Below are 14252 nucleotides of genomic sequence, written 5' to 3'. Positions count from 1 at the left end.
GAGTTGAGTGGAGTAGAGTAGAGTAGAGTAGAGTAGAGTAGAGTAGAGTAGAGTGGAGTAGTGTAGAGTGGAGTAGAGTGGAGTGGAGTAGAGTAGAGTAGTGTGGAGTGGAGTGGAGTGGAGTGGAGTGGAGTAGAGTAGAGTAGAGTAGTGTAGAGTAGAGTAGTGTAGAGTAGAGTAGAGTAGAGTAGAGTAGAGTAGAGTAGTGTAGAGTAGAGTAGAGTAGAGTAGAGTAGAGTAGAGTAGAGTAGTGTAGAGTAGTGTAGAGTAGAGTAGAGTAGAGTAGAGTAGAGTAGAGTGGAGTAGTGTAGAGTAGAGTAGAGTAGAGTAGAGTAGAGTAGAGTAGTGTAGAGTAGAGTAGAGTAGAGTAGAGTAAAGTAGAGTAGAGTAGAGTAGAGTGGAGTAGAGTAGTGTAGAGTGGAGTAGAGTAGAGTAGAGTAGAGTAGAGTAGAGTAGTGTAGAGTAGAGTAGTGTAGAGTAGAGTAGAGTAGAGTAGAGTAGTGTAGTGTAGAGTAGAGTAGAGTAGAGTAGAGTAGAGTAGAGTAGAGTGGAGTAGAGTAGTGTAGAGTGGAGTAGAGTAGTGTAGAGTAGAGTAGAGTAGAGTAGAGTAGAGTAGAGTGGAGTAGAGTAGTGTAGAGTGGAGTAGAGTAGTGTAGAGTGGAGTAGAGTAGAGTAGAGTAGAGTAGTGTAGAGTGGAGTAGTGTAGAGTAGAGTAGAGTAGAGTAGTGTAGAGTGGAGTAGAGTAGTGTAGAGTGGAGTAGAGTAGAGTAGAGTAGAGTAGAGTAGAGTAGAGTAGAGTAGAGTAAAGTAGAGTAGAGTAGAGTGGAGTAGAGTAGTGTAGAGTGGAGTAGAGTAGAGTAGAGTAGAGTAGAGTAGAGTAGAGTAGTGTAGAGTAGAGTAGTGTAGAGTAGAGTAGAGTAGAGTAGAGTAGAGTAGTGTAGAGTGGAGTAGAGTAGAGTAGAGTAGAGTAGAGTAGAGTAGTGTAGTGTAGAGTAGAGTAGAGTAGAGTAGTGTAGAGTAGTGTAGAGTAGAGTAGAGTAGAGTAGAGTAGAGTAGAGTAGAGTAGAGTGGAGTAGAGTAGTGTAGAGTGGAGTAGAGTAGTGTAGAGTAGAGTAGAGTAGAGTAGAGTAGAGTAGAGTAGTGTAGAGTGGAGTAGAGTAGTGTAGAGTGGAGTAGAGTAGAGTAGAGTAGAGTAGAGTAGTGTAGAGTAGAGTAGAGTAGAGTAGTGTAGAGTGGAGTAGTGTAGAGTAGAGTAGAGTAGAGTAGAGTAGAGTAGAGTAGAGTAGAGTAGAGTAGAGTAGAGTACCTGATGCAGGTAACGGTGTGCCACGGAACAGCTCATAGAATTTGGACAGGTAGGTGATCATCCTGGTCTTGTCCAGCTCCTCACAGGCACTCAGCTCCTTCCCAGACGAGAATGGACGGATCCCAAATTCCCGCTCACTGATGTCAAAAGCCAGCTGCAGGTTTGCAGCCTGGTCTTCCTCATTTAATGAATCGAAATCTCTGATGGAGAAAAATGAGCGGCTTTAATGAGATTCAGGCTACATATATGACAAAACACTTGGAAAAAATATATAGTTACGGTGTCAGCGGATATAAGGGTTTTAGTTTCATTCTGACCTATCCTGAGTTATCACAGTTCATCCTGGGATTTGTTTTTAGCTCTACAACAATGTGTCAAGTGTCATACCTGCGCTGCTCTAATGGTTATCAAACATACCCTGACTAACGAGGCAGGAATGTGACAGTGAGGTTTGTAACTGAGATTTGTTAAAGGGATTATCTCCTGACAGTTCCTTCCTTTTGTACATGTAGGTATCAGATGACTGACAGTAAGCAGAGTGTAACGTAATATGCACACTGATATGAAAACAGTCAACGTCTGCAGAATGGTATGACTTTACACATAGACTTATCTTACTCAATCAATTCTCAGGTCAGCTGAAGAACTTGTTTCTCGTATTGCAGGAGAAAAATAAAGCAGCTCTGACGTCTATATCTAAGCTGACAGTGTGCAGACACCATCAGAAATAATGTAAAGAAGAGCAGTAACCTAGCAGCAACACACACAAACTCTGCTGTTATTCTGTAAGCGCTGAGGCTCACTTTTTCTTCTTTTTCTTTCTTTTCTACGGACCTGCTCACTTCGCTGCCGACTGCTCTGCTGACAGGCATGCATATGGAGGAGGGAAGGGGAAAAATGCCAGTGGTTCCTGGAAACTTGCAGGGACCACATGAAATTGTAGTGGCATGTGGAAAGGTATGAAGGCAATAATTAAAGTGTGAGAGGATATAATTAGATTTGTAAATGCACTAATCTACAGTTGCACTGACTAATTCCATGCTGTGCAAGGCAGTCTAACCCTACAGGATGGAAACTAAGGTCTGTTTTTCAGGAAGGATTGTGTCCTCATAGCGGGTAGCAAAGCACAGCGAGTCCTTTGGTACATGAGTTGTTTTTCTCTCTGAGTCCAGTATTACAAGGCAGAAAGAACTGTTCTTTGGAGTTACATATTAGTCAATAAAAATATGTTTTAGAAGAAATATTATCCCTTCAGGTCAACATTGATTATACTGGAACAACCAGTTTTTGTTTCAGAGAAGATGAAAATGCCCTTTTGATAAAATCTGTGAGTCTCCCCAGCTGCACTCAGAAAACACTTGTGTGTACACACTATACTAGCGTTACATACAGAACAGCTACTATGAAGTCTTTTTCACATCTATCAGAGATAAGTTACGAGGAGGTAGAGAGCGCAGCAGAAAAAACACATAGATCAAAGAGCTGCTGTCATGCCAAGCATATGTAACACACCCATAACAGATGAATTTCCTCACAACCAGCCGTTAAAGAGAACAAAAAACAAGAACACTTATGTGAAAACATGTATGCACAGAATATTGTAGAAAGATAGGAAGATGTTACTGACACTGGTTTTTAGGCTTGGGTATTGTTTAAAAAACTATGATACCAGTACCAATACCAGTACCCTTAAAGTGATACGGATACCAGTAGAGTACTTCATTCAATGCCTTTTTTTTTCCTATTTCATTCGATGATCATCATGTGAATGGAAGCATTCAGTAGCGTAAAATGCCACCACTGCCCCCCATCCAAATGATTTTTACAGAAATACATATTGAAAGTGTTCAAATTATTGAAATATTGATTTAATATCTGTACAAAATTGTAAAGTGAAGTATTATTACCACAGACTGTATGGGTTGTAGCTGTTGCAGTAGTGGGTCAATCACACATTGCATTATATTGAAGAATGCGTGTGGTGATTGGCTGCGAGCAAAACCATAAAAATAGTCTTTTTTTTCTAGATCTGGGTATAAAAAGGATCAAATGCAGGTATCGTTTGACTGGAGAAGTACTTGGTACTGGGTTCTTTTGGTCAATACCTTAAATGCATGGACTACGATACCCAGCCCTACTGGTTTTACAGTAGATGGACTGATGCAGCACTGGATACTGGTTTTATCTGTATTATCGTATGTTACGTACATCAGCTGCGGTTTGAACTTGTGGATGAGGGCACACAGGGCGATGCCGCTTTGCCAGGAAGATGTCAGGTCTGTGATCATCACATTCCTGTAGCCCTCCGTCTGCTTCTGGCACCAGGTAAGAAGCCTCGCTGGTCTGATCTCAGACTCTACAAATGAGACAAGGCAAGTCAGATTTCACAATCAAACATGTAAATCCACAGGAATGCAGGCTGCGTCAGGAAGTTTAGGCTGATAAAGGATATGATGTCACACAAGCATGGGCCAAACCACAAAGAGACAGTAAATAAGGTCATGAGAGAAATGGTGGGACCGGGTGTTGAGGTACTCTGTTTACTTCTGTTTATCGTGCAGCTCAGTTCAGCATTTAGAGCTTCTGAAATATCGGTTCCCTTTTCTGCAGCACTGTGAGCACATGTTGTTAAAAATAAGTATCTATATCTATACTTGCATAGACATTTCAGAGTGATCTAGTGATTGTTTTCTTGACTTCAATTAGAGGCTTATTTTTAACACAGGAGCATAAAGTAATGTTAAATTTGGAAGGCAAGATAAATGTGTTCGACTGTTCCCTCCACAACCTACCAGCTCTCATATCAAAGCTTCCTCCTCCCAGAGAACCTACATGTAAAAACAACCCTCAGATTGTGACTTATTCCCTAAATGGTGGTTAATTCTGGCTCCTTGTCACCTATGTTACAAGTAAGAAAAAGGAAATGAAGGAACAGCTATGGGTTTTGCTTATATGAGGATCCTCTCAAAGTAACAGAAGAGAGCAGCTCCTATCAGTCGGATCACTGCCTGAAATAATCTAGATATGAGTCAGCAGCAGTCATGTTTTGAAATGCAGATTCACTCATGAAAACGATACAGACACAGACACACCGGCATCTGTCAGTTCCTGTTACACTTACCTCGTCTGTAGAGATTGACAGGCCTGCGTATGGTAGCAGCACGCTCCAGAGAGCAGGAATTCAGCTCTCCGCTGATGTACAAGTGACGCACCTGAAACAAGAAGAAAAGAAACAATAATACCAATGGAGACAAGCGATCATTTTAAAATGAATACATTGTAACAGTTTAGGTTGTCCACAAAGTAAGAATCGGATATTGTTCCAAAGCAAAGTGAGTACTCTTTCTCACCTGGTGCGGCCTAAGACAGGAGGAGTTGAGGTTGGGGTATCGTGTCCCAGGGTCTATGGTGTACTGATCAAAGTTTTTGGCAATGTTTTCAGGTGTTGTCTGAGGAAGTAGTCTGTAAATGCTTTCCCTGTATACACATAAATACATATAAAATAAGAAAAGATACAAAGCGTCAGTCAATTTTGCTTCAACATAGCAGAGATTAGCTTCCATTGCATATTCAAACTATGAGAGTAAATTTGGACCAAACAAACAACATCCAAAGACATTGACTGAAGTGAATACTTCATCTTTGACTAGGAACACACAGACATGTGTATCTCAAATGTTGTATATGTGTGTGTTTGTGTGTGTACCTTTCTGCCAGCACCTCCAGAATGCTCCGACCCTGAGCCCAGCTCTTTACCATCCAGGCTGTGTCAAAGGCAGCCAGGAAGCCTCTAGCACAACCTGTCCCCATGGGCCAGAAGGGCTGCACAGGAACACAGAGCAAACATATGGATGTGTGGTTCAGTGTACAGGAGGGAGACAGAACATAGTCTATGTTTTGATGAAGCCAACGGGGATCCAAATAAAAGAAATAAATGAAACAACATCAACATTTGTGATTAGGTTGAATGCTAATTAGCAGCACTCAGGCCAGCTTGGTATTTAAAAGTTTTAGGTCACTTACTACAGACCTTTTCTGCAACATGATCTGTAATTTTGGTGCTCTGCTACTTGTAATGTGTTGCTTCGGAAGCTCACATATCGAAGTCCTGACTACTGGAATTTGCACATTTAACAAACAGTTCTAATAATTATCTTTGCAGCTGTGCAGAATAAATTGCTGAAACAATAAACTGCCTCACTGACTGTTAGCAGCATCATCAAGGTCATACAGAGTTTGCAGAGGTGGAGCAGCTCACAGACTGGTGCAAAAATAACAATGGAACAATATTTGCCCAAATTACAAAGAACCTCTTCCGTCCTCTTCCAGCATCTGGCATGAGAAACTGGAGCATCCGAGCCACAAGTGCCGGATTGTGTAACAGTCTCTTTCCCCAGGCAGTCCAGCTCCTGAACACCCTGCCTACTTTCTAGCTCCCAGTACTCACCTGACCCGGGCTATCGTAACATGACATGGCACAGCTTGCTCCTTCTTACCTCTAGCAGACTGTCGCCAACCAGTGCAACCAGCAGTTGGTGTCCAAATCTCTCCCTGGCCAGAGCAGCGTTCTCTGAGGCATGCATGCTAGTGAAGTCAAACATCGCTACATCTGGCTGCCCGCAGTGGTTCATGGCAAAATCCAGCGTGGGAAGTTGGTAGTTGGTGCCAAAGTCAGCAGCCTCTCGGGCGTAGCACAGAAGAGCTTCCTGGTTGACGTTTTCACTGCTCAGCAGCATCTGGGTGTCTACGTAATCCTGTTGAACAAAAGCATGACAGTCAGGCAGAGTTCAAACAGTCTGAGCTTAGCTTAGCATTTCAAAGAGACAAAGAAATGCACCTATGTTCTGCTCTCATAACATGAGGGGTTTTTTTTAGAAATGCTGCAGAGAAAAGTGAAATAAAAGCCCTACTGTATTTAAAGGCGTAGGAAAATAAATATGACGGGTACAGATTGTGGACATGATATCCTGAAGTGTATAAAAATAGCCTGGTTTTAGACCTCTAAAGCAATTCCCACGTCTCTGACTTTTTCAGTGGTTCAAACAGAGTAATGAAGTGAAACGAAATGGCAGTTTAGTCTGGTTATAAGGCTTGCACACTATCTATACTAATGCAATTACAGACTGCCACGCTATTTTATCTCCCAGCCAGAATGCCATCAACACCTAATCAAATATAATGCAAATGCAGCACAAAATACAGCCTAAGAAATGACCACACCTCACTGACATAGTCACAACAAAAATAGGAACTCTGCAGAGTTGCTATCTGTTGCAGGGCTGTTGCATTTGATCACATTATATTTGTCATAGTCCATGATATTGAATCCATGTTATTTTGATAAACTGGAATACAGTAAAAATTAGCTGTTACAAACACATTTTTTAAAAATAAGTTGAATTTATTTATAGTGCACAAATAAGTAAAAATAAAAGTGTGATAGTGTGAAAAAAGGACACATCTATCTACTTACATTAATGACAACTCCCTTGTCCAGCAGGCTCTGTTTCTTGGCCGTCATCACAAAGTAATGCGTGTTGTCCCTGTAGTACACAATGTTCTCCAAATCGATACCTGCAAGAAATGGCACAGTTTCTCAATGACTACATTTTTAAAAAGGCACCAATGGAGTATCTATTGACAGTGTTAGCATCTCATTCTTTACTGTAGGAGGTTGAGCAAATCATTACATTACTGGTCAATGATTACAACCAGAGCAAACAAAACAAACAAAAACACAACCTTCTGGTGAGCAGAATCAGAAACATTTCTGAGCAAATATTTCTTATGTACTGAGCACACTGTTTGAGATGCCCCTGTACATTCATGTTCAAGCCAGCTATCGACATAATGAGGCAGTTCGATTGTGCTTCTCTCTCACCTGTCTCCTCTTTGAGGTCAAGGAAGAACTTCTGGTTGAAGATGAAGGCTACTCCGCTGATCTCCTCCACCTTGGCCTCGGCAGTGGTGTTCCTGTTGATGAAGTTGGCTGTGATGGCGATCGCCAGTTTACCCCTGAACTCCTTCCTTTTGAAACCTGCCAGACAGGGATACACAAGGAGAGAGAGAATGAAATACAGAAACATAAAAAACAGAAGAGATGTAGATCCTCCCAAACAACCTGGTCCTATTGGCTTGTCTGTGAAAACCAAAGCAAATGTAGCCTTAAACCATAATTATAAGGCAGTTATTCTTGGATAAGAGGCAGCTCACCAAGGTGAGCCTTTATATAGACAAAGGAACAAAAGCAATGGATTGTAAGAAGCACCAGAGATTGTATGCTATGATTAAATTTAAATGACTTCTGATTAATTAACCTTCAGAACTGCAAGTGTAGCAGCAAACACCCACTTGTACTTCTTAAGAGTTCAAAAATACTTCAAAAATAGAAATTAAATTTCATTAATATGTTCAAGGGCTCCATTTCAATGAATCCTTTGAAACTTTGATGACTTTCTATTTCGGGTATTTCAAAACAAAAAACAGGGACACAGAAATAATTCAATGTTAACTTTCTATGTTCCAACCAAAACTTGGCCGCAAGGAGACATCAAATGGACTGAAGTTGAGGCATAATTTAGTGACTTTTACATTGTTGTACATGTCAACTTTTTAGCAAATAAAGGACTAACTAAAAATGTCACTATTTCTAAAACTGTGAAAGGAAAAGAAAACAGATTAATTCATGTTTTCAGTCTTACTTACTACAAAATGATGTATGAGACAGTGACAATATTTTATGGAGGCAAAAGGAAGCGTCTGAACTTGTGTCACAACTTCTCCAGCTTGACGGTTAAAATTCATTGAAGCCTTTGCTCCCCTCTATCACTGCAACAACAATCAGTAGAGTGCAGATCTGATTGTATTTAACTCTGTATAGCCATAGCTAGCCCAACAAAAGTAACTCAAGAGCAGACTGACCGCAGGGGAAAATCATTTCCCCCGGGCTACTTCATAATTGAAGAATGAGCTAAACGTCTTGACCTGCCTAAAAATTCCCTTTTTAGGAATAAGCATCTGATGTGAATTGGTTGTTAGATGACAGCATTTTCAAGAGAGAGGCCGAAACAGTGAGACAGAGAGATGGAGCAAGTCCAGTCCCCGGCTCTGCTCTATTTATATGCAGTGCTTTGGTGGTTTCATGTATGACCTCTCCCATTGGGAGAGATCAATGGCTTCACAAAGATATATATACGTTTACAAAAGGTGGGTTTCATTTTTAGCTTCACAGCAGCACCAGCTATTCAAAGTCAGAGTCCAGAAACAATCCTGTGAGTTGTCTTCAGTGGCTGCTCGATAAGTTGAAAGGTGTGCTGGAGTTTATCTGACTTAAGCCCTTAAACATGACTCTGTGTTCCACATGATGCCATGAACTGGACGGTAGAACAACTTCAGAAAGAGAAAGTGTCCATTAAACATGCTGCTTGTATGTGACAGACACTTAAGTTATGTGTTCAACTTAATTATACAAGATGCTACATGCAGCATTTTCAAAGAGATGCACAATAAAAACAAGTAGAGGCCAACGGAACCTGAAAGTCTTATAAATTATAGATATGTTCAGTCTCTTAACTGATTGTAACTGATAGGCATGTGTTTTAAAACATCACCGAAGTAAATAAACCTTTAATAGCATCAAAAAATATTAATAATTTCAATTAATTTTATTTATTTATTATCTACTAACATTTGAGTGTGATAGTAGTCTCCAATCCTGCACTTTGAATGTTGATGGTGGGAAAATATACATTTGGGTCACAGATTGTCTTTCCTTCATCATATGTGAGTAACATTATACCATGCTTCATCGTAAAGTAAATCCTTGGGGCAACTATACTGTTAATCCCTTTTTTGTCTGCTGCTGGCTTCTCACCTTCCAGAGTATTCCTGCGTCCGTCAGCCCCCACCACAACATCAAACTCAAAGTTAGCCACGGGGTGATCAGCAGGTCGGATTGCCGCCCTCCACCCAAGCCCTGAGAGAAGGAGACAAAGAAAGAGGGAGAGGGAGAAAAAAAACATAATATAATTAGGGGGAAAAAAACCTAATATAATTAATAGAAATATTCAAAACATCTTTCTTTTCTTTTCCACCTGCTATGCTTAATTTGTGAGGATAGAGATGGCACATGTACTTCGTTGTTTTGTTGCTTTTACCAGTAAGACCGCCCTTTCTATGATTTCAATGACAGGAAAAATACGGCTTTTCATGCCATATTTCAAAGAGGGATGCTAAATAAAGAGCAAGCAAAGGCAATGGTGTTGACACTTGGTATGTTCATGTAACACAGAGATTGTCCATATCTGCATAAATGTGGAACATTGTCCAACTAACATAAAACATATAATTAAAGCCTGAAATATTGTTTCAGATTCAATCTTAGTTATTTTAAACATACAGTGTTGGGTTCTGCAGTGCTGTGAGACCAACACAGCAACAGCTTGGCATTTTGTTGTGAAATAACACCATGTGGAAAATTCATTCCATGATGCTAAGGGCACCGCTAAGTCCGTCACAGCAGAATGGGAGGGTTAAGTCTGCGTCTAATTTTAGGCAAGGCTCTTGTTGTTATCTGTGTATTGATATTGCAGCTGAAGAGAAAACACCTGACAACAGAGTGCAAGTTATTTTTTTCCTAAGAGTTAAAAGTCAAATGTGGGAGGAGAGGGTCGAGTGGCACAGGATGCATGCAGAGAAACATTAGCATTTTGATTTTATTGCCATGCAGTAAATGTTGCTCTTGAATGTAATCTAGAGGGGCTTGAAGTGCTGCAGGTCAGGAAAACATCATCAGATGAGAGTGAAAGATAACACCGCTACATCTTCATATTATATCAGGCAATATTCTTGACCTCTGCTAACCTCATCTAAATATAATGAAAAACTATGTCGGAGCCAATGTTTGCTTCATGTTTATTGGTTGGCTGTCAAGGAAACTAAATACAGCAGGATGAAAAGTCCCCTGGTGCCTGACTAGCCTTGATAGAGCACAGGATTACAGAGTGGGAGGGTAAATACAGATCCACATTAAAAATGTCTAACAAACTGACAGATTCAGCCCAATGTCTATATCATGCTTTACACGTTATTAAACATCATCCTTTTTAACGCTCTATAGTCTCCAGCTGCTTGTATTTCTACATCTCCCCAAAGCTTGCAGGTCATAAAACAACTGTCAGTGGGTGAATATAAGAGCTCTGTTGATGTGTTGTTTGGACACATAACTGAGGTGAACGTGTGGATGGTTACCTTCATTTTCCTGGTCCTCTGGAGGCTCCAGCAGTTTGACAAACTCCACATTGATATGAAACTCAACTGCAACGATGAGGGCAACCTTCAGAAGGATGAGTTGCAGCTGCTGAATGCCTGTTGGACACACGCATTAGTGTTTGTATACATGTGAAAAAGGCTGCCAGACTTTGTGTTTTGTGTTATGTTGTCTTGACACTCTGTGAGAGCAAGACCCAAGCTCCATTACTCTGTTTGAGGAGAGCGGAGCGCAGGCTTTTTTTCTTGATATTATGTTGGGGAGATTAAATGGAATCAATGCTTGAAAGATGTTAAATAAAGAGTCATTTAAATTCATGTAATTCTGTCATTATGTCTTGTTTTGGCTTTCATTCTGAGGTACGATTTAAATGAAGGGATTTTGTTTTTCCTTTTAAAAATATCTTTTTAAAAATCGAAACCAGGTCCATTTCTGATCCTATTGAAAAAAATATAGTACAGAAAAATGTGTATAAATGATGTCCATTCATTCAATCTTCATTCAAAATGAAGGCCTGACAAAAAGGGATAAAACACATTTTGTACAATATGAAAAAAATTTGGAGCCACTTACAGGGCAGATGTAAAATTTTAGTGAAAGATCAAAGTTCAGAGATATTAAAACAGTAACCACAAATGAATGAATGAAGAGGAAGCAAGTCTGTTGCTGGAAATTGTAAATCATTTTGCACTGTGATTGATTTTACTTCCAGACACTCACTGATGTGGTCTATGGCCCCGGCACAGAATTTGCCGTAGAACTTTTTGGCTCCGAGGCCCCGCAGGTCATGGATGGTGTAGGGCCAAAGGTGCAGCACGTTGTTCCTGGAGAAGGAGTCTCTCTTCTCAATCACCACCACTTTGGCACCCATCAAAGCGAGCTCAATGGCTGTCCGCAGGCCGCAGGGACCTCCTCCAATGATGAGGCACTAAATAAGAGAGAATGACAAAGTGATCTAATTACCAACACAAGGCACAGAGAGGAGAACTACATCATAGTCACATCCTTGTATTAATCACAAAGGGTTTAAGACTTTTCCTGCATCCCATTCTTCATCCCATTCATCCTATTTGTTTATTACAACATATACATAGATCATCAGCACTTTACTGCACCACTGGGGCATTTAGATGCTGAGAGTCTCACTCAAGGACATTTCAACGAGATAAACACTGACTGTGAGGATCATTACAGTGTTAAGATGACTTCTCCAGACCGCCTGGGTGCTGGAAGAGTATTGTTAGTAAAACAAATGAAAGATTTATACAAGTCTCAAGCGAGAGGAATGTTTGCCAGCACCTTCCATCGCTCTAAATCAACTTATTACAGCCTCTTCGTATCAAAAGTGTTATTCATGAATTGACCTCCCCTAAAAAAATGCATGAAGTCAGTTCATTGAGGTTACAGAGTCTGTCTGAGAATTTGTGGCTCAAACATGACATCATCCTCTTGAATGATAGATGAAAGAAGTGACGCATATGTTCTGGCAAACTCTATCTTCTTTCTCTCTAAACATATTGAGAGGCATTATAAGAACTGTGTGTGGGAAGGAGACGTGTATGTGTGTGTGTGTGTGTGTGTGTGTGTCTTGATTCTTTTGACATCTGATCCAGAACCAGACCACTTCTGAAGGTTTCCCCTGCTGTGCTCAACAAGCTGGACAGTTTCTTGTCTCGATAGCCTCACCAAATTAGTGCTGAAAATTTTCTTTCACTTACCCCAACAAGACACTCTTTCTACATCCATTCTTCCAACAACATAAAGAACTGCTACTGTGCCTGACATCCAAATTCCCACAGTATGCAGACAGTATTTGCCACATATTCAAACAGAACTCACTTCCTCCCATCCTGTGTGTTATTCAACAGGATAACACAAAGTTAGGATAGGACAAGAGGTGCCACCCATATCAGTTGTGTGGGACATTCTGTGAGACAATCAGACTGACAACTATTTACAGAGCACCCAGTGCCAGCAGACTAAAGTCCCACATCCTACCCTAAATGGCTCTCTGTTCCAGCAACAAAAACAAGACGATTGGACGATTTAGTCATTCCTTCAGTATTCTCTCTCTCTCTGAGTATGTGGTTGAGCTCTGGGGGAGGTTTCATGGGGGATGTGGGTGATGAGGAACACAAGGTTTCATCATACATAGCCTGAGGTTATCAGGATGAGGTATTTTCAGGTGTGAAGCACACACAGGTGGTGGAAACGTTGCCTGGACAAGTCTGCCTGCTGGCTTGTTTTCTCAACAAACAGTGAGAAGTATATCATAAAGGTGTAAAGTGTGTTACTGTAGAGATGAAAGGATGCCTTTCAGTAAGTGTATGTGTCTAGTAAAGTTTATTCAGATGTACTCTCACAATGTGCAAAAGTTTTTTTTCAAAACTCATGTAACTGTTTTCATCTGTCTATCAGCTACAAGCAGTAACAGGCTGTTTGTTTTAGCCTGTTTCCATTTGCTGATATATTTTTCCAGATATGACGCTTTTCCTGAGCGCTTGCTGCATATCTGCTGACTCAGGACACACACACACTTCCTCTCTGTGTCCCACCTGTGACCTCATGGTCATCCCAGCTTCACCTCGTCCTGGTAACATTTTTCCCCAACTTCATTAATGAACCCCAACAGTCGGTTAGAGTATCACATTATATGTTCACTGTGCACATTTTCATCTCAGCACACAGGGCGGTCAATACAATAAGCTTTTTCAGTCACACAGATAACATCAAAAGCATAATGTTTTCAGTGTTAGAAAAAGCCAAACAATAATCCAAAACCTAAAACACAACATATGTCTCCAACCTACAGCAACGTGAAAATATCAGACCTTATGTGTCAATTGTGTACAGCAAACTGAATCTGGGCCTTCATTGAGATTAGAGTAACTGTAAAAAAAATACTCCAGCACTCTTAAAAATCTTTGTTTTTTGGACTAAATATTATGTATCGTACAAAACAACAGCCAACAACTGTTCATTAACAAGTTGAGTTGTGGTGTTAACAATCCAAACATAGCAACATAAGTGAAAATAAGCCTAAATATTAAATGAGACTATATACAGGTATTGAATGCACTTCTTATATCACAGAGCTATGATGACGTGTACTGAGAATGACTCACAGTGTCATGTACATTTTTTAAAAGATCAATTTGCTTCAATTTTTTTGTACACAGTAAAACTTTATGATGAAGAAATGCACTGTGGCTACACGTCAGGGTCACCACAGCCAGCTGTCAGGCCATAAAACGGGGATGACATCACATCCTTTAAAGATTGCTGCTACAGCGGGAACGTAAAGTCTTAGTGCTGAGTGATATCACATCTGTCATTGTTAAAAGAGCTGAGCTGCCATAAAACATGAGTCGTCATCTTGTGGGTCACTCCGGGAGAGGAGGAATAAGTAATCTAGTAAAAGCAGATTGTCCTGTGAGGGATTAGAACAGGCTTAATGCTGCATTCATGTTTCACATGTGTGGAAATTAATAAGCGACAGAAGAGAAAGGCAATCTCATAAATTCACAATAAGTTAGTGTTTCAATAATGCACACAATCCGCTATTTGTACATCTGGTTTACTACTTTGGTACACAGTACTACTTTATATTTTACGACACATCCTGGTGGATTGTCAGAATTACGAAATCTGACCTGAAACCTTTGGCAAGGAAGTTTA

At 40.4% G+C, this 14252-nt stretch overlaps 1 protein-coding gene across 5 annotated transcripts in view; it reads right to left on the bottom strand.

Moving 5' to 3' along the window:
* Positions 1-14252, bottom strand: part of mical2a (microtubule associated monooxygenase, calponin and LIM domain containing 2a) — a 40382-nt gene that overhangs the window by 15181 nt on the left and 10949 nt on the right. For all 5 annotated transcript variants that reach the window (XM_042418308.1, XM_042418292.1, XM_042418300.1 and 2 more), the window contains exons 4-14: positions 11295-11502; positions 10556-10672; positions 9180-9281; positions 7188-7343; positions 6780-6880; positions 5803-6060; positions 5013-5128; positions 4657-4783; positions 4428-4518; positions 3515-3662; positions 1307-1506 (exon numbers count right to left, since the gene is read on the bottom strand). In XM_042418308.1, the coding sequence (XP_042274242.1) occupies positions 1307-1506; positions 3515-3662; positions 4428-4518; positions 4657-4783; positions 5013-5128; positions 5803-6060; positions 6780-6880; positions 7188-7343; positions 9180-9281; positions 10556-10672; positions 11295-11502 (1624 nt within the window). The remainder of the gene's footprint in view (positions 1-1306; positions 1507-3514; positions 3663-4427; positions 4519-4656; positions 4784-5012; positions 5129-5802; positions 6061-6779; positions 6881-7187; positions 7344-9179; positions 9282-10555; positions 10673-11294; positions 11503-14252) is intronic.

The sequence above is a fragment of the Thunnus maccoyii genome, chromosome 1, assembly GCF_910596095.1.
Source record: "Thunnus maccoyii chromosome 1, fThuMac1.1, whole genome shotgun sequence".
Taxonomy (NCBI): domain Eukaryota; kingdom Metazoa; phylum Chordata; class Actinopteri; order Scombriformes; family Scombridae; genus Thunnus; species Thunnus maccoyii.
The sequence above is the reverse complement of the archived record's forward strand: the minus strand, read 5'-3'. Positions and strand labels throughout refer to the sequence as shown.